Source organism: Oncorhynchus kisutch, linkage group LG10 (genome assembly GCF_002021735.2).
Source record: "Oncorhynchus kisutch isolate 150728-3 linkage group LG10, Okis_V2, whole genome shotgun sequence".
In the NCBI taxonomy this organism is placed as follows: Eukaryota; Metazoa; Chordata; class Actinopteri; order Salmoniformes; family Salmonidae; genus Oncorhynchus; species Oncorhynchus kisutch.
In genome coordinates this window covers 51,005,299-51,024,447 of record NC_034183.2, presented here as the reverse complement: position 1 = coordinate 51,024,447, position 19,149 = coordinate 51,005,299, and the positions used below count along the sequence as shown (strand labels likewise).

At 40.1% G+C, this 19,149-nt stretch overlaps 1 protein-coding gene across 1 annotated transcript; it reads right to left on the bottom strand.

Moving 5' to 3' along the window:
- Positions 1-281: 281 nt before the first annotated feature.
- LOC109897274 (homeobox protein XHOX-3-like) lies at positions 282-2,100 on the bottom strand. Its single transcript, XM_020491807.1, has 3 exons — positions 2,097-2,100; positions 1,507-1,745; positions 282-752 (listed from the first exon to the last, which is right to left on the bottom strand). The coding sequence occupies exons 1-3, from the start codon at positions 2,098-2,100 to the stop codon at positions 282-284; spliced, it is 714 nt and encodes a 237-aa protein (XP_020347396.1).
- Between the last annotated feature and the right edge of the window lie 17,049 nt (positions 2,101-19,149).

Genomic DNA, 19,149 nt, shown 5'->3' with positions numbered 1-19,149 from the left:
CCTCAAGGTCATCCCCAGTGTTAGGCTGGAATGTTTCAAGGTCATCAATCTGGAAAGTTGTTGCATTTCACATGAATAAATAAAACAGTATTAACAACCCCAGCTGTGTTATTACAGACAGACACATGCAAATCTAGAGCACCAACAACATGGAAAGCTGGATCAAATTGCACTCCTCCAGGGAGGGCAGTTTATCTGATTATGAGGTGTGATTGTGCTCAATATACTGTCACCACCATTGACTTCATATCATAATTTCCTGGTAGCTACTGCAGGAAACTTCATCTGGGCAAAGGCACTTCTTCCCTCCTGTCCAGACTGGTAGCCATCGTTTTGGGACTGCGTGGTCGATTCAGGCCAATCGCGGTCAGCCCTCTGGCTTTGAACAGTTGGTCTGATCCCCAGTGGAGGCAGAGGGGGCAGGGGCAAGTGGCGGGATTGTGCATCACATTGGAATGTGGGTAGAGAGCTGTTGGGGGTAGACCACCCTGCCTGGGGTAGGGGGAGTGAGAGAGGCGCAGGGGATCCAGTGGCCTGAGGGGTGCAGTGAAGGGGCTGGGAATGGAGGGGGCACCTGCCCCCACCCCGAGGTGAGAGTAGAGGTGCAGGGGGAGGTGGGGGAGAAAGGGGTAAGGTAGGCCTGCTGCAGCCTGGCTCACCATAAGGGCACACAGGTTGGGGTCCAGGGGGTGTGGCCAGCTGAGAGAGTGCCGCTGCCTCTTGTCCTTCATTCGCCTGTTTTGGAACCATACCTGGGGTTGGGGAGGAGAGAAAGGAGGATGAGAGGGGAAGGAAGGAGGGACCAACCGAAATGCCCACCTAACCTGGGCTGCTTCACATTTCTCAATGACAAATTACAGTAGACCCACACTATAATACATCACAAATGTGCTTTGTTTAGGTTACATTCAGGTAAGGTTGGACCATCACTGTTAAACTGGTAGTTCGGGAGCCTGAACTGACACTCCCTACCTATAAAAAAGTAAATGCCAGAAGCTGTTGCTAAACTCCCTCATTTATGAAGTCATGCCTTGCATTCCTTGTCATTCATAAAAATTCCTCAAATAGTTTAGATAAATGTCGTTTATATGCATATTATCACTCCAGTGTTAATCTGCAAAATTATAATTATTCGCCTACCTCCTCATGCCTTTTGCACACAATGTATATAGACTCTCTTTTTTTTATACTGTGTTATTGACTTGTTAATTGTTTACTCCATGTGTAACTGTGTTGTCTGTTCACACTGCTATGCTTTATCTTGGCCAGGTCGCAGTTGTAAATGAGAACTTGTTCTCAACTAGCCTACCTTGTTAAATAAAAGTGAAATTTAAAATAAAATAAAAAATTAAAGTGACTAAGTTGGTCAGGGCCCCTGCATAAGGCAGGCTGTGTCGCTGTCAGTATGCCAAGTGTAGGCTTAACTCTAAAAATGAACAAGAAAGGAAGGTAAAAACGTATTTGACATTTAATTAGAATTGCTATTTGTGCAGTAGGGTAAGCTACCTTGATTGTGGTTTCGGGGAGGTTCAGTGCTGTCGCCAGTTCACATCTCCTCGGTCGAGAAACATAGCTCTCCTTGAGGTATTCTTGCTCCAGGCGGGACAGTTGTTCCCGGGTAAAGGCAGTTCGGTGTCGCCGACTGTGGTCAATCAAATTGACTGAGCTGCGCGGGCATGGCTCATCTCCATGTCCACTGTTTCTATCAACCACTATGGCGACCGGCGTTTCCCTGCCCTCTGCAACTGAAAATACAAACATTGAGAATGAAATTAAATGAAAAAGAGCCGTTTTGATTTATTTTTAGAAATTCACGTGCATGTCTTGCGAACTGTTTCAATCCAAACTTCCCAATAGAATAGGATAGGCCTATAATTCGAAAAGAATACCAAACAGAAGTCTATCACGGTCGGGATATAACTCCCGTAGCATAATATTTGGCAATGTATTGTCCATGCTTAATTGCGCGTACGTTACTAAAGTAGCACGGGCCTAAAAGGGAATAGCCTAAGAACACTTTATCGGTTGGCTTCCACGGCATGTGCAAGGCAAGGCTACAGACAACTAAGATTTGAGAATAATTTAGGGCTACTTACGCATATTGACGTTTCTTTTCTGATATATGTGTCCTGGCTTCAAGTTTAAACCAAGTTTACTCCTTTATAATTGTTGGCCTAAAATTTAAATTATTCCCAATGCGTGCGCCACTGTATCATCCAAAATTGATAACGCTAAAATTGGTGTCTCTCTCCTTGCCTTGTTGACGCACTGTCTGCAGACTCGAGCCAAGTTCGTTTACAGAGAAGGGATGAGTTGTTTTTGTCGCCCGTTTTGAACCCCCCTCCTTTCTCTCCTTCTTTCTGTCTTTTATATCTCCCTGGTCGAGACATCTTTTGCTAATGAGAGACACGGTCTATCCGCCAAGGCGCCGCCTGGGCGCAAGGAGGGAATGAGGTGTTCAATTGTCTTTGGTCTCCGACCAGTCTTTGTACTTTTGTTATGGAGAATTAAGATCGACCTCCCTTTCCTTACTGTCACAGAAGCTTCCCTGTCGAAATAGACCAACCCTCATTGTTCTGTGGCGTTTGATGTTTGTATTTCGGGAAGTCAATCATTAGAACCCTAATGTTCGTAAATTGCGTAAATGTGAGGTACAACCTGCACAAAGGCAGAAAACCCGGCATTTAACATTTTCTCAGATATTGTTGACCGACTTAATACATTTTAGACATATAGTTTGGCATAAATAGTATTTAAAACACCAAGTCATACACTGGTATAATTACACCTATGTAAAGACATGTGGCGATGATGATGTTAATGATTATTGAAACAGAGACATGCTTAAAAACATATTATTGATAGGCTACAGAGTCAAACAGAAATATTAACGTAGCTACATGCATTTAACACATTTGAAATTAAATATGGTTCCTAAATGTATCAGAGTCCCCCGTTGAAATAGGAGTTGGTACCTATAAAATCAGAGGAAATAGCCTACCTTAAGTGCTTACTAATGTGTCAATACAGTTGCACCTAGTGCGCACTTGTAAATGGGGTGCTAGTTGACTGATCAATGGGATCATTGGATTATGTTCCATCAGAACACTTTTACAATGCTTAATCCAGTCCTGATCCCATCGATGATTAAAGAGTGTTAATTCAACTGGCTAGGCCAAGCTTCAAACACTGAGGGGATCGATTATTTATTCTATTGAGCAGATTTGTTAATCATAGACCTAAACGAAATCTAATGCATATCCGCCTAACTCTCTCATTAATTTGTCACTGTGAAAAGTGAATTGCAGAGATGGCTGAATCGATGCGTCGCCCTCATTCTGGATAGGCGATCTAAAATGGAAAAGCATGGGAACGTAATTTTTGTGTAATTGGTGAATAGGAAGTGTTAGTTGTCACACGCTCGCCTCCGGGTAGGCTATAAGACTGGTGGAAGAGCCTCTGCATCTCTTTGTCCCGCTCCCCAACGTATAAACCTTTCCTTGCCCCAATAAACGTTGCCTTGCCCCAACGGAGTGGTCATGGAAATCGGGACCAGCGGGAGAGTGGAGAGGGGTGGCAGCCTGGGTGCGCAGTAGTCCACCAATCTATCCTATTCCAGACGTAGACAGACGTGCACGTAGTTAGATCGGCGGACATGGCGCTGAAGGATGGCTTAGGCTACTGCTATCACCCAAGTGGATGTTTGTATTGTTATACATAGACTCTTTGATCACAAATGGCCGAGTGGCTCCACGTTGTTTGACTGTTGTCTTCTGTCTAGAGGCAAACCGGGTCAAACCAGGTCCAATGGCGCTTGCAATACAGGGTTATTATTATGAGGAATCATCGACATGATTGATATCAGCCACTAAACGTCTGCAAAGTGGGAAGTTTGCACATCATCTCTCTACCTAAATATATATATATATATATATATAATTAACTGACAATCATCCAGTACATTCAGACGGAGCAAATAACCAGAAAGTCATATTTGGCCGATTTTCAATCAAAATACTTTGCAAAAACTTGGATGTAATTCGAGGTGTGAAACATCGATGTTCTGGACATCTGTATCTTCTCTACCCCAAAATAGACGTTAACCACACACGTCTATCGAGTATTATACAGAGAGACTAACAAATTAAAAACAAAACAGTTTACGCTAAAATTACCTATCTCTGATTTCAATTCAATAGGTCACATTAATGCATTCTACTATTAGAGTATATTGGCTAAATATAGGCCTACCCTCTGAACTTCCCATAGTGTATACCCTCCCATGTTTTGGGGGCAGAAAAGGGGTCGTGGGTTTAGGCACTGAGCGCCCCCTTATGATCAGACAACTAACTGCTCACTTTCGGAAGGCTTTCATTGAACGAGTGTAGTACCACCTGTGGGCGCGTCACCGAGTTGAAAATGAACATTTGGATGAAGGAGCATATACAGCTCTGGGTAAATTAAGACACCACTGCAATATTAGCAGTTTCTCTGGTTTTACTATTTATAGGTATGTGTTTGGGTAAAATGAACGTTTTTGTTTTATTCTATAAACTACTGGCAACATTTCTACCAAATTCCAAATACAAATATTGTCATTTAGAGTATTTATTTGCAGAAAATTACAAAATAACTCAAAAGATGCAGTGTTGTCAGACCTCGAATAATGCAAAGAAAATAAGTTAATATTCATTTTTAAACCACACAGTACTAATGTTTTAACTTAGGAAGAGTTCAGAAATCAATATTTGGTGGAATAACCCTGATTTTTAATCACAGCTTTCATGCGTCTTGGCATGCTCTCCACCAGTCTTTCACATTGATGTTGGATGACTTTATGTCACTCCTGGCACAAAAAATTCAAGCAGCTCGGCTTTGTTTGATGGCTTGTGACCATCCATCTTCCTCTTGATCACATTCCAGAGGTTTTCAATGGGGTTCAGGTCTGGAGATTCGGCTGACCATGACAGGATCTTGATCTGGTGGTCCTCCATCCACACCTTGATTGACCTGGCTGTGTGGCATGGATCATTGTCCTGCTGGAAAAAACAATCCTCAGAGTTGGGGAACATTGTCAGAGCAGAAGGAAGCAAGTTTTCTTCCAGGACACCCTTGTGGGTGGCTTGGTTCATGCGTCCTTCACAAAGACACATCTTCCCGATTCCAGCCTTGCTGAAGCAAATCAAATCAAATCAAATTTATTTATATAGCCCTTTGTACATCAGCTGATATCCCAAAGTGCTGTACAGAAACCCAGCCCAAAACCCCAAACAGCAAGCAATGCAGGTGTAGAAACACGGTGGCTAGGAAAAACTCCCTAGAAAGGCCAATACCTAGGAAGAAACCTAGAGAGGAACCAGGCTATGTGGGGTGGCCAGTCCTCTTCTGGCTGTGCCGGGTGGAGATTATAACAGAACATGGTCAAGATGTTCAATGTTCATAAATGACCAGCATGGTCGAATAATAATAAGGCAGAACAGTTGAAACTAGAGCAGCAGCACAGTCAGGTGGAGGTTGAAACTGGAGCAGCAGCATGGCCAGGTAGACTGGGGACAGCAAGGAGTCATCATGTCAGGTAGCACCCCCAGATCATCACCGATCCTCCACCAAATTTCACAGTGGGTGCAAGACACTGGCTTGTAGGCCTCTCTAGGTCTTGCACCCACTGTGACATTTGGTGGAGGATCAGTGGAAGCCCGAGGTAGTCACATACAAGGTTGTCCTGGAAGAAAACTTGCTTCCTTCTGCTCTAACAATGTTCCCCAACTCTGAATATTTATTTTTCCAGCAGGACAATGCTCCATGCCACACAGCCAGGCCAATCAAGGTGTGGATGGAGGACCACCAGATCAAGACCCTGTCATGGCCAGCCCAAGTTAAAACATTAGTATTGTGTTGTTTAAAAATGAATATGAACTTATTTTATTTGCATTATTCGAGGTCTGACAACACTGCATCTTTTTTTGTTATTTTGACCAGTTGTCGTTTTCTGCAAATAAATGCTCTAAATGACAATATTTTTATTTGGAATTTGGGAGAAATGTTGCCAGTAGTTTATAAAATAAAACAAAAACGTTTACCCAAACACATACTTATACATAGTAAAACCAGAGAAACTGTTAATGTTGCAGTGGTCTCTTGTTTTTTTCGAGAGCTATATATAGATAGATTTCTATAGAGGATGGAGCAATAGGCTAATTCGTAAGGAGGACTGAAATATTCATTTTCCGTTCCCAGTTAAAACAATGACCTTTCGTTTCGTAGCGCTCCGATCATTGTTAGAACATTCTATCTCTAGTAGCGTACGTTTCCCAGAGCCTTCGTGACTCTTAAAAACCTTCGCACATCTTGCGAGTGATCCAGACCGCTGGTATCAGCCGAAGTGCACACATACAAAGTGCTCTTCCGCGGCAAAGAAATAATAATAAAAAGTATGTCTGTGACCGCAGAGAACTTCTAGAACGATGTTGACTACAAATACAAAGTTGCCATAGTATTTGGAATTGTTACAAACAAGTGAAGGATAAAATTATGCTTCAAATTAAAAACCACGGTTGACTGCATTAAGCTACATGGGCCTATAGCCTATTTCAATCATATTGAAATCAATTTCATGTTCAGTCAATTGAGTTCTATTTTGCGACTAGGAAACTGTCTGTCATTTTTGCCAAGTGTTTCATGGTGTGTGCCAACGTGTGGGCAATGATGTGCCCCATATGTGATTTGGAGCATTATTATTGGGTAAGCATAATACGCCGCAGCAATATGTGGTAGTATCTCTCTGGGATCTGATCCGTCGTCAGTATTGTGGAATAATTTGAATGGAGAAAGCTGATCCGAGAGCAGCGCTGCTTTTCTTTCCATCCTACATACATACACATGGTCTAACGACGCACTTATCGAACATTCTCTCGACGTGCTTGTTGACCCATAAATAAAGATGCACCTGGTACGATCATATCATAATGCTTAATAGAGGCAGTGTGCACTCCTTGTGACGTGTGTGCATCACGCATGTTTTCACCACGATTAGCCTATCCGCACCTCGTCTGCAATGTAGGTAAGCGTCAAACCATTGGGTGAGGGGGACAAAACACCTGTTATTGAATATTTTTACAAGAAAACACTCAATTGATTTACCCAACTTCATTTCAAGTTCACTATGTTACATAAGGCAGAGGAAAATAAACCTTTGCGCAAAACCATTAACGTCGATAAGATGTACGCCCATTTGGACGCAAAGCCCTCTGTATGTCATCGACTGAAAAATATAAAATTTGACAATTGCAGTATAGGCTACCTTATCTATATGTTTACAAAACAATTGTTTAATATTGATGATGTCATTAGTAACAGTAGTACCTTCATTAGTAACAGTGAAATTTGTTTGACATATCGACTCTTGATAACACAGATGCTAAAACCGACCTGTCAGAGATTAAGCAAAAATAAGTAAATAAAAATAACCGATGAATCAGTGGCAGACAAATGGAACAACCGAGGCCTATATTCTGTGCGTGTGAAGCTTATATTTGTTTCTCCAACATAAACAGTACCAGTGTGGGTCCCTCTTGACTGTACACAGACCACATCTGCTTCGGTCTTGACAAAGAGGGCACGGGCCTTTGCCAAACGTCGTTAAATTAACAAACTCCAGTTTCAGTCAAGGGAGAAGGATTGGCATCGGCTCAAGAATTTTGTTCGACTCCCACCGATCTCTACAGGGGTGGTTTGGTTTATTTTGGTCTCAAAAAAGAATAGGCGTCGCGTTGAGGCATAATGAAACGCACAGAACAGCTTCAAATGGCAGAGTGGTTCGCTCTCTGGACCAAGATGGCAAACCGAATGTTAACGACTGCAATATGTAAGAAACATGACATCACCAATACCATCATGGGGTTCCTCAACATGCACGAACGTTTATTTAATTGTTTTATTATTGGGTGGTGACATGGCTGGTTGGTCCATCATAATTTTAATCAATTAGACTTGAAAAACGTAGGCTGACTTAAATGTTCTAAAACGTTTAATGAACACAATAAGCCTAGCACTAGTGCTACAAAAAATTTGCAAATGCATAGTTCTAGCATAACTCACTTGATTCCTGAACTGAAATAATGTACGTTGAATCATAACCACTTCTTCCATAATATCACATTTCGTGAAATAGTCCTACACACAATATTTAGGCCTACATTTAGGACAGCAAGAGAGGCGGCTACAAAGTTATTTTGTAAATTGGCCTAATTATGAAATTAAATAAATGGTACTGGAATTAGTTTGGTAGGGGAAATCTATCATATAAATCTTCCATCAAATGTTGCAAAAATGAATCAGCTATAGGTCACCTATGCCATATGACGAATTCCATACAACTGTATGATAAGACAGTCACGCACCTTTGTCACTAATATGTAGGCTAATATTAATTTCTGCAACCCATTCCGATTATTTCTAAATTTAGGATATGTTTTGTTTGCTAAAACTAACGAAAACTGTGGCATTAGCCATCATGGGTGGAAAACATTCTGAGAAAGGAGAACTAGAATGAAAAAAAATCAGAACAAATGACAACTAGATATTTGTTTAAGCCTTATCGTTCACGGGCAGCAATTAAATTGTGATTTTGATCCTCTGACCTGAGACCTGAAACTAAAATTGACAATAAAGGTCTGAGGATCATTCCTTCAACGAATATCGGCCAGGACCTCATTTCCCAGTTGGTTTGTACCTTAACACAAACATGTTATTACAATACATGCCTAGTGATAGTAATTTCAACATTTATTAGTAAGCGTAGGCCTATAATTTGACCAAGCATTTTGTTTCTTGTGAGGGGACAAAAGAACCGTGCGTAAATGTTGACGATGAGGTTTCTTATGGATAGTGTACTTGTCATCTTAAACGTTCACCTCGTTTTTGATTGATCGAATACGTTGTTCCAGAAATGTTTCCTGATATATATGCTCCACATTAGCCTACATTGTAACAACCGCCTTGGATTTGAATGTTTAGTTATTGCCCTACCACCATATCATTGTCAAACCAACCCAGCGCAATCAAACGAATATAGGCTCCCTCCTTTGCCCCACTGCTATTAGACAAAGCAGAAGCATAATATTTTCCTATTAAAAGTAGAGTATGCATAATTATTATTAAAACATGAAGACTGGAGCATGTACATGCAGTTTTCGTTTTCATTGATGGACATTATTGAAGTTAACAAAACTGTTAAAAGTGGGCCTACTTGGAAATGCATTCTCTTCATAATAGGGAAACAATTGCTTTTCCCTCGCCAAGATGTTACGTCAGAACACCATTATTAGTCTGCCAAACCCAAAACGTATTTTCTGTGTCACGACCATAGATATTTGGTTATAGTAAAGTTTTGTTCTAGGCACTTTTCGTAACAAATTGCCAAGATGTTCTAGCAACTGAATTTGAGCCTTCCAACTGATAACGTGAACATATAGGCCCACACTAAATATCTTCAGCTCAGAGGAGACAGAATGGCTGGTGCGTAAACTGTGCGTAATGGCGCTCATGTAGGCCAATACCGTTTTCAGGTAAGGATCTTGTTACCTTCCTTGGCTCTCGTCTCTGCATCCATTAACTCAGGTTGGTTGAACGACGGCACAGACCGCCATTATAAAACGAAGATGAAAGTGTGTAATGATTCGAGCCGGGGTATTTACTGTGCCCAAGCTGAAACAGAACGCAAGGCACTGCCTGGAACTGCGTGGGAATTCTCCGCCATAAACGCTTTTATTCCTCTAAGTTAATTATCTGTACTGAACTCTAAACGCCAGTCATAATTATCCGACTAGGCTGCCAGTGTCTCTTGCAGCTCGGTCATAATGTTTGTGGTCATTATACAGATATATGTCTGTCCGTTACTCAAAACAACATTGAGTTGACTATTCTGTACTTTTACAGTTCAAGCTTAAACTTGGGTTGTGTCGGTGGTGAATCTGTTAGAAATGGGAAACGGAACCACTGAAACGTCATTATTGATTTCCTAAATAACATATGATCCAGCCTTTCCTAATTTAGAACAGCCACCCAAGTTCTGGCTTAGTGTTTTAATTTATTTTGCCGTTATGTTGTACATGACAGAGTAAACGAAGTTACTCACTCATTGCCAAGTAATAACATTCCGTATTCATATTTGTGTCCGTTTCCATCATCAACCTTGCACATGTAAATGCATGGGCCTATATGTAGGTCTACAAAAGGCAGGTCAGGTGCATGGAGGCCTATTATATATATATATATATATATTTTTTTTACTTCGATCGATTTCAGAATAGAGTAGGTCTATTGATGAGAATGTCCTGTCGACTTTCAGTTCGAATGGTTTGTTTTTACATTGCCCTTCTCTCAAAATATAAAAAATACGTGATTTAAATTGGCTAGGGGGATAGTCTATATGCGATTGTGTCTTATTTTGCCCAATTGAATCTTTTCGGGGGGATTTATTTTCTAATACACTACTCCGGCTCACCTTTTTACTTTTCTGTCTGCAATATCGAGTTATTTTTTTTATGATTTACTGATGAAGTAATATTTTCATTCTCACTTCATCTGTTTTATGCTATTCACAATCTAATTATGTAGGTTGCTATCTGTAATGGTCCATATTTGCCAGTATTTTAGATAAATATATTCTAAATGAGGGATATTCATGATACAGAACATTTTAATTGCTATTTGTATTTTTCTGAGAAGTTATCCGAAGTTGCCTTCTGTCTTAAACTATATACTTAAATATGTTTTATTTCAGTCGTGGCTCAACGTGCTTGCCTTGTTGCTAGTTGGCTGCAAAATACCATTATGGTGTCTTATAATTTGTGATTGTATCATGTTAGAACAATAGTTGACAGTATATGTGGGCTAAAAGTAAATCCATCAATGTTGTCAATAACTACGAAGCAAATGGTAATTTTGACCACATACATATCCCGTTGGCATGTTTTCATCCTACCTATATGTCCAATTTGACGAGACATCATCGCAATAGGTACATTTTTGCCATTTAAAATGATCAACCTGATGTTTCACTGTGGTGCTACCCTAAAAAGGTACAAACTGCAAGGGTACAATTATCTACCTATAACTAATGAAACAGAGGACGTACCTTACAGGGTAAGGGAAAGGGAAAGGGGGATGCCTAGTCAGTTGTACAACTGAATGCATTCAACTGAAATGTGTCTTCCACGTTTAACCCAACCTCTCTGAATCAGAGGGGTTGGGGGGCTCCCATAATCGACATCCACTTCTTTCAGCGCCCGGTTAACTGCCTTGCTCAGGGGCAGAACACAGATTTTTACCTTGTCGGCTTGGGGATTCAACCCAGCAAACGTTCGGTTACTGGCCCCACTACAGTGATTAGAATTTGTACCCCTTTAAGTACAATTCGGTACCTTTTTTTTCTGAGAGTGTAGGGCTCTAATAAATCTGACCCAAATCAGTAAATCCCAATGCCAGCCTCTGATGGAGTACCTATTGTATTTGCCTATACCACAAAGGGGCTAATGGATGGATGCTCACTATGCTTGTGAACCATGTCTTATATCCTCAACATAGTTTATTAGGTGCACCACCCTATTCAAAAACATTGTTCGCTCCTACAGACAGTGAGTCACATGGCTGTGGCTTACTATATAAAGCAGGCAGACAGTCATCGAGACATTCAGTTACTGTTCGATTGAACGTTAGAATAGGCAACATGAGTGACCTAAGTGACTTTGAGCGTAGTATGATTGGCAGTGCCAGGCGCGCCAGTTCCAGTATCACAGAAAGAGCTAGCCTCCTGGGCTTTTCACACATAACAGTGTCTAGGGATTACCGAGAATGGTGCGACAATCAAAAAACACCCAGTCAGCGGCAGTCCTGTGGGCGAAAACAGATTGTTGATGAGAGAAGTTGAAGAAGAATGGCAAGAATCCTGCCTAGTGTCAATGGTACAGGCTCGTGTCAGTGGTGTAAGGATGTGGGAAATCTTTTCCTGGCACAACGTTAGGTCCCTTGATACCAACTGAGCAACATTTGAATACCACACCTTGTAGAATCCATTCCCCGAAGAATTCGGGATGTTGTGGTTTCAAAGCGGGGTCCACCCCGGTACTAGATGGGTGTACCTAATAACCTGACCACTGAGTGTACATGTCATTAAGGCCCTAAACCATGGCAAGGAAGGTGCCCAACAAGGCCAATGCAGGCATCCCAGTAAAAACAGTGAATGGTGTACAGTAGAGTAGTGTCGGCTATATTCAGAGACTGCTACTAAAGATCAAGTGAGAAGGCAACAAACCGTGTCAACATTATGTCCCATCTCCATGACAATCTGTGGGACCCAAGTTATGAATCAAATGGCAGCCAGGTTTTGTGGTTAAGATTATTGAATTTTGTGGTTATTCAAGTATTATGTGAAATGTTGTACTGGGAACTAAAGCCTTGGGTGTAACTTACCCAGATAATACTGTGCAGTACATAGATTGTTGAAATGAGCCCCAGCCTCCTGAAAGTCGCCAGATTGCCAGGTCTGTTTTTTGTGGGTTGTGCTTCATGGGCCCACATGGTTTTAGGTGATGCCTTGCACGGACACACACACACACACACTATCTAAGGTCAGAGTCCTATCTTTAGATATGTAACTCTAATTTCCTCCCAACTCTCCCACAGACATCACTGCTGTATAATTTAAATGAGAGACCTAGTTACACATGCATGTTTGTTGGGTTAGGATTCCCTGGCAGAGTAAAGGACATCCACTCATATTGAGGGGTCTATGCCTAATCTTAATTCTAAACATGTGCTTTTAGGGTAGTGTCCTGTTCTGTAGTTATGCTTCTTCCTCTACGATCAAAGCTTTTCTGCAAGACGTTATACTGTGTATTGTCTTTGTTGGAACCATTTCCAGTTAGAATGAGTCTATCTTCTTTAGTGGACAGTTTTTCATCTAGTGGTTTGTTCTTACAGAATGCCATACTAATTACACACCTACTACCATACATCGTATGTTACCAGTCATAAGTCAACTATATCCACGTGTTATAACAGTTCCATTATAAATAGCAAAGAAGCACTTACATTGGTATGGAACAAGACCCATGCTGAAATGAACTGACACCACGCTGCAATAACACTCCAGAGAACAGTGATAACCGGACATTCAAATTATCTCTGTTGTGTTTATGATTGTCAGAGTTATAAGGTTGGTGCTAATGATCCGTTATGATTCCCTTCCAAGGAGTAGGATCATTTTCATAACATCTTTATGTGAATACAATGACAGGCTGCCTGTGTGTGATGCATCACATGACCCTTGTTGTTTTCATCATTGTTGATTATGTATCTGAGACAGGGACCATCATTTAGAATACTTGTTTTTGCCTCTGTAACTATTTTTGAAAGTTCTTCAAATAGTTCCATATGGTAAAACAATTGGTAAGGGATCTGAAGATTATTCCAACTTTGTATCTAGGGCTAAAGATCAAGAAAGCAGGCACTCGTTTACCATTATTCCAACCATTTAATGGCGGTGCATTTGGAAGCAGTTAGAGGCATTTATGTAACCACATAATAGCCACTCTATCTTACTAAGTGTTGTAACACTCCACAGTCTTTTCTTTGGTGCTGGCGGATATAAAGGACATTTTGAATAAATAGCCATCATTCTACTTCAATTTCTTATATTTCACGACTTGATTTCATGTTAAACACTGCTAATGTTTACTCACCCAGTTTAACAAGCTCAATAACAGTAATTAAGTCATTTAGATGTTGTGTTATCATTGTGGCTATGAAGAAGATGATGATGATGATGATTATGTAGAGTTCTGGTTATTACGGCTATTAGTAAGTAGCACCAATAACCGTTTTACTTCAGTGCTGATGCATGGATTTGTTTCTTCAAACTTTTCCCACAATTTATTCTAGCTACAATTTGGTGATGATACTTGGTTTAAAACCTAATCTAGCTATATTAATTACTACAAGAGGCTGCAGTTATAATAGTGCCATTGTTCTGAGCCTGAAATATAGCCTGACTTCATGTTCATTGAAATGACCTTGGTCTGGTCTGTCAATTGGATCTTTTGACGACTGTTTTGTATTATTAACCACATGCTGCTTAACATTGTGTCAGAAATGAGAGAAACATGGTTGAAGGGTGTTGATTCCAATTAACAGCAAGCGTCAAATGTGATAATATTTTCGATATTATTATTATTTTCGAGTAGTTAATTATGCCACAGATCAAATAAGATTAAACATGCGTTTTTTTTCCCTTGCCTAAAACTCAAGATTCGAATTTAAGGATTAAGTATTGACGTTAATGGCAGTTAAGCGTGAGCATGGAAGTCACTCTTCTCCATGTAGTTCAAGTGAGGATTATGCCAAATCTCACGTTTTTTTTAAACAAACAAATAAAAACATGTATTTTATTCACGCATGTCAGACTGTTTAAACCAGCTCTTTGAAATGTAATTTAAAAATTCAACCAAAATCTACTTTAAAAAATATAGATTATTCTACTAATTTACTCCACAGGAAAATGTATGTTTGCCTCCCTATTATTCATTCCTCTATAATGATGACACAGCATGCAAGGTCCATAACTGGACAATGTTTCATGGGCAGAAAAGATCCATATGGTGAAGATATATTTACACGGAAAATAGAAAACAAGGTGAAAATGCCTCGTGTCCAAGAAGTGTAGGCTATTACAATACTGCAACCATGTCTGCTGTAAATTTAAAGCATGTTGCTTGCATTTGCGAAAATATTCAGTTCACATAATGTAGGCCTAGAACACCTTTACAACAATGGACTAGGTTACTTTGATTAGCATGTATTGTGCTCCACGAATCCACTTTAGAAAACATAAATAGCCTACTATTAGGTCATTGAATGTTGTTTTTCAGAAGAAAAATGTATCCGAACGTCTCATTGAGGAGTTAGACCTCATTGCGAAGAGTGGCCCCTCTAATAAAACTGTGACTTGACGTGAAACGCCCAACCTGTCCCCTGCACCAAATGGTGGTACTTTAGAGATTGCAAATACTGTACAAGGCAGCTTTAACGTCTGGTTCATATTTGAAGAAACTGTTAGTATATGGAGAGTATTCGTCGATAATTCACCCAATGAATCGTTGTTAGTGTCTTGTTTTCAGAATGCTGATGCTATATTTATGTCCATTGTTTATGTCCAAAGTGTCGGGATCCAGCATTTTCATCAGGAACAAAGGCTATAGGCTACGTATCTTCTCAGGGTTGGAAATATTTTAGAATCAAGCCAAACACACAAGGAGGTAAATGTGAGGCCATGGCAACACGCCATCTCTGCCAAGTGCTCAGGGAACAATGGGAAATTACATGACATTTGCAAAGAGTTAGTATGCTAAATAATTGGCATTTATTTGTGTATTAGGAATTATTTGTAGTTTTAAAAATATTTTTAGCATACATGATCAGACAGTTCTTGGGTGTAAATAAATAAATAGCGGCATGTGTACGCACACAACCATATTGTGTTGGGCTGTTGGCTACTCCTTTCATCACACTTTTAAGGCCTTATCATTCTCAAATGTTGAATATAGAACTCTTAAATTCCAGAGAGCTCTTATATTCCATGATATGTTTTTGGTTTTTAAAAAAGAAATACAAATTGGTACACATTCAAACGCCCAGGGTTGTTACCTTAATATTAATACGCATGTCTGGTATCCACACACAGAAGACTGATTTTTGTCTGACTACCTTTTTTTGGTGCAAAAAAAAATGTTACTGAGACCTATTCATGTTTGGTGATGCATTATTATTACGCACGACACGTTCTCCTCAATAACTTTAGTACCTGCATGATATCATACTTATTCCACATTGTAGCCTAATAGTCTAATGTATTATTTCCAAATAGTATAGCCTACTGTATTCACAAGTAACTCATACCAAATAACGCTAGTTATTGTAAAGACTTTTGTTTTGAATATGTTTTATGGACAAGTCGTTTGAAATGGAATATATTATCGTTTTCAAAGCATTGGTAATACATTTTCTTTTTCCCCCTAGGAAATATTTCACCTGAGTTTATTTGCACGTGTACACCACTCTTTCTATTGTTGTCTGTCCCGCCAGGCACTCCCTTTGTCAGTTGCACAATTACGCATAGTTAATATTACCTAGGTTACAAATCAGTTTTGAAACTTACCATTCCTTATTCCTGGATTTGGGTATAGGAAAATGCCTTTTATTTTCGTGGAGAGCGAGAGAACCGTGAAATGCACCGACCCTTTTGTGAAGGCATTATGAGCCTCGACTGGGCAGGAAGTTTGACAATAAGGGTTATTAAGGCATTTCCTGCGTACAGTAGCTCTGTGCGCAAGTACAGCGTGTGCCATTAGGCGAAGGCTTTTTGCACCTCAAGGAGCCAAGGCGCGTGGCATCGACGCGGTACGCACGAGACATGACATAGCAGACAAACACGCCATATACAGCATAACATACTGCACTATTGCACAATTATTCAAGAGGAGTCTTATTATACGTTTGGAAACCGTAGAGCCACGATTACATACTTAATACATGATCTTAGAAATCATGTATTAATTGAGCATATATAGGCTAGCCTAGTCACTTGCCCTGTGGTTTGTGGGTCTATCTTTGATTGAAATGAAAGAAAGGTGCTGCTTACAAACGTTATATGCTATTTGTGCGCCTTGTGTGTCTGTGATGATGGCACACAGACAGAGGCGGCCTTGAACTTGAGCATTTGCTCAGGCATGATCGTTTTGGTCTGGTCGGTGGCGGCCTAAACAGAGCCTTCAGGGAGGGCCAGACTCACTTTAAACTTGGCCTTGACCTTGAGGGCCTATTCTGATCCCTATGTAAAGACTACTGTCTGGGGGTTGTGTGCGTGTGGTGGGGGGGGTTGAGGGGGGGGGGGGGGGCTGTTGCATTTAAATAATCTGGGTAGAGGCTAAAGATGATAGTCTTTCTACCTATCCCATTTAAACACAATGTACAAATACTGACTAATGAGAAGAATCATACACTAGTTTAGACTATTTTTATTGCTAGAAACATTTTCATTATAGTTATATTGTTTGAAACATTGTCCATATCGCTGGACCTTTTGCGTCTCTCGCTGACGCAGGTCAACTATTAGATGCATAACTGCGCCATTGAGCTGAAATGTACATTTTGATACCTGATAGCAATTCCAGAAGCAGATTGACATGTATTTTCATAAAACTAGATAACATCAGTCCTACCTTCAAAATGGCAGAGTCGGAGAGGTCAAGGATTTTCCATTGAGCATAAGGATACATTTCAGATAGAACACCACTTTTACGCACACGCCCATGAGCATTTGCCCACTTATTCAATCTCGCTCAACACATTTGTGAACATGTAGCTTTGAAAGAGCTATACGAGCAACCAGTAACAATTTACTTATTCATTGTGTTTTCCATGTCGTTCTCTAAAAACTATGTGTTGCATTTGACGTGTGGGCATAGCCTACACAGATTTTCCGAACTAAGACCCACTTCATGGTAGAATGAAAGCGTACTTTGCTTTTTTTCAACCACTTCATTTCAGGTTTGACACGTTTGTGATATAACATGCATTTAGTTATTACCCTTATTTAACTATGCAAGTCAGTTAAGAACAAATTATTATTTACAATGACTGCCTACCCCGGCCAAACCCTATCGCGGACAACGCTGGACCAATTGTGCACCGCCCTATGGGAATCCCAATCACGGCCGGTTGTGATACAGCCTGGAACCGAACCGAACCAGGGTCTGCGCCACTCGGGAGCCCCACTCGGGAGCCCCAACAATGCCTGTGCATTTCAGTATAAAATACTTAAATTCATAACTACAGCCGTAACCACAGAAATAATGATTACACAAAGAATATTACTCTGAAGTGCCTCAAAACCCAAATAAATCTATTTGAACTTCAGCCGTATTTTAGAAATCTTAAGACCTCCAATCCCGTTCATAAATGATCTTTACGATTCCTTCAATAATATGTTTTTAGCCATGAAACATTGATCATGATATATTAAAAAAGCGCACATAATTTACTATTAAACGTACAAAGAAGTTATTTTATGACCTCCTCCCCCGCCCCCCAAAAATGTGGAAGGTATGTAATGTTATATTATGCTTAGAGAATACTTTTATGACAACGATAAACTTTCTTCATGCATTTGGCAAGGAAGATTATAAGTCTTTAAATATGTCCATAACCATTGGGAAATATTCAGCATTTTACATTAGCTAATTAAATCCGAACCAAAAAGGCAAACGGTGTAACATAATCTGTTGGGTTTTGTGGTAAAATCGACATTAATAGTAATTTTGTGTGAAAGTTTTTAAAAAAAGAAACATGTCTTAACAGTGTTCATTTTGAATGACCATTTCTCTATGTGATGCCTATATTATTTTTATGCAATTATTTAAAGAAAAAAAAGAAAACAGTATTTTTCAAAGTAGGTTCCATTATTACTGGACTTTTGATGGAGTGATTGCCAAAGTGATTCATTCCCAGATTATCTGCGCATTCAATAGATGTCATAGGTAAAATAGCCCTCGTGCCATCATTGTATGACGTGACTTAACATAGGTAGCCCTTTTCACGGCATTTGATTTAGAATAGCGATAATTGTGATGGCTACATGCTCGTTGGTCTACTTCCATTGGCCTTTGGAGAGGTAGACGCATGGAGCTTTGGGAAGCTTTATTCACCCTACACATCCAGTACGAAATGCATGTAGAAAGGCTTTTGTACACCGTGTTTATTGTTATGCTGTGCTTCAGAATTGTAGTCAGAGGTTGAATTGTGTTATTCGAGTGTGTGTATGAAAACACAACAATTGGGGAATAGAAAATGACAAAACAATACGCTGAAGAGCATCTCGTGACATTTCTCCAAAGCAATAAAAAATAATGAATTTGACTGACATCCCCAACAAGGGTTTGTTTTATTTATCACGTGGTAAGCTTTTCATCCAATGGCGATGCGCCATTCCATGCCTTGGTCCGTTGCGTCAATACAGCTGTGGATGTAACCTGGTGTCCTACTCTGGACTTTGGTCTTTGAAACAGAATTCTCCGTCCGAATGGTGAGCGTGAT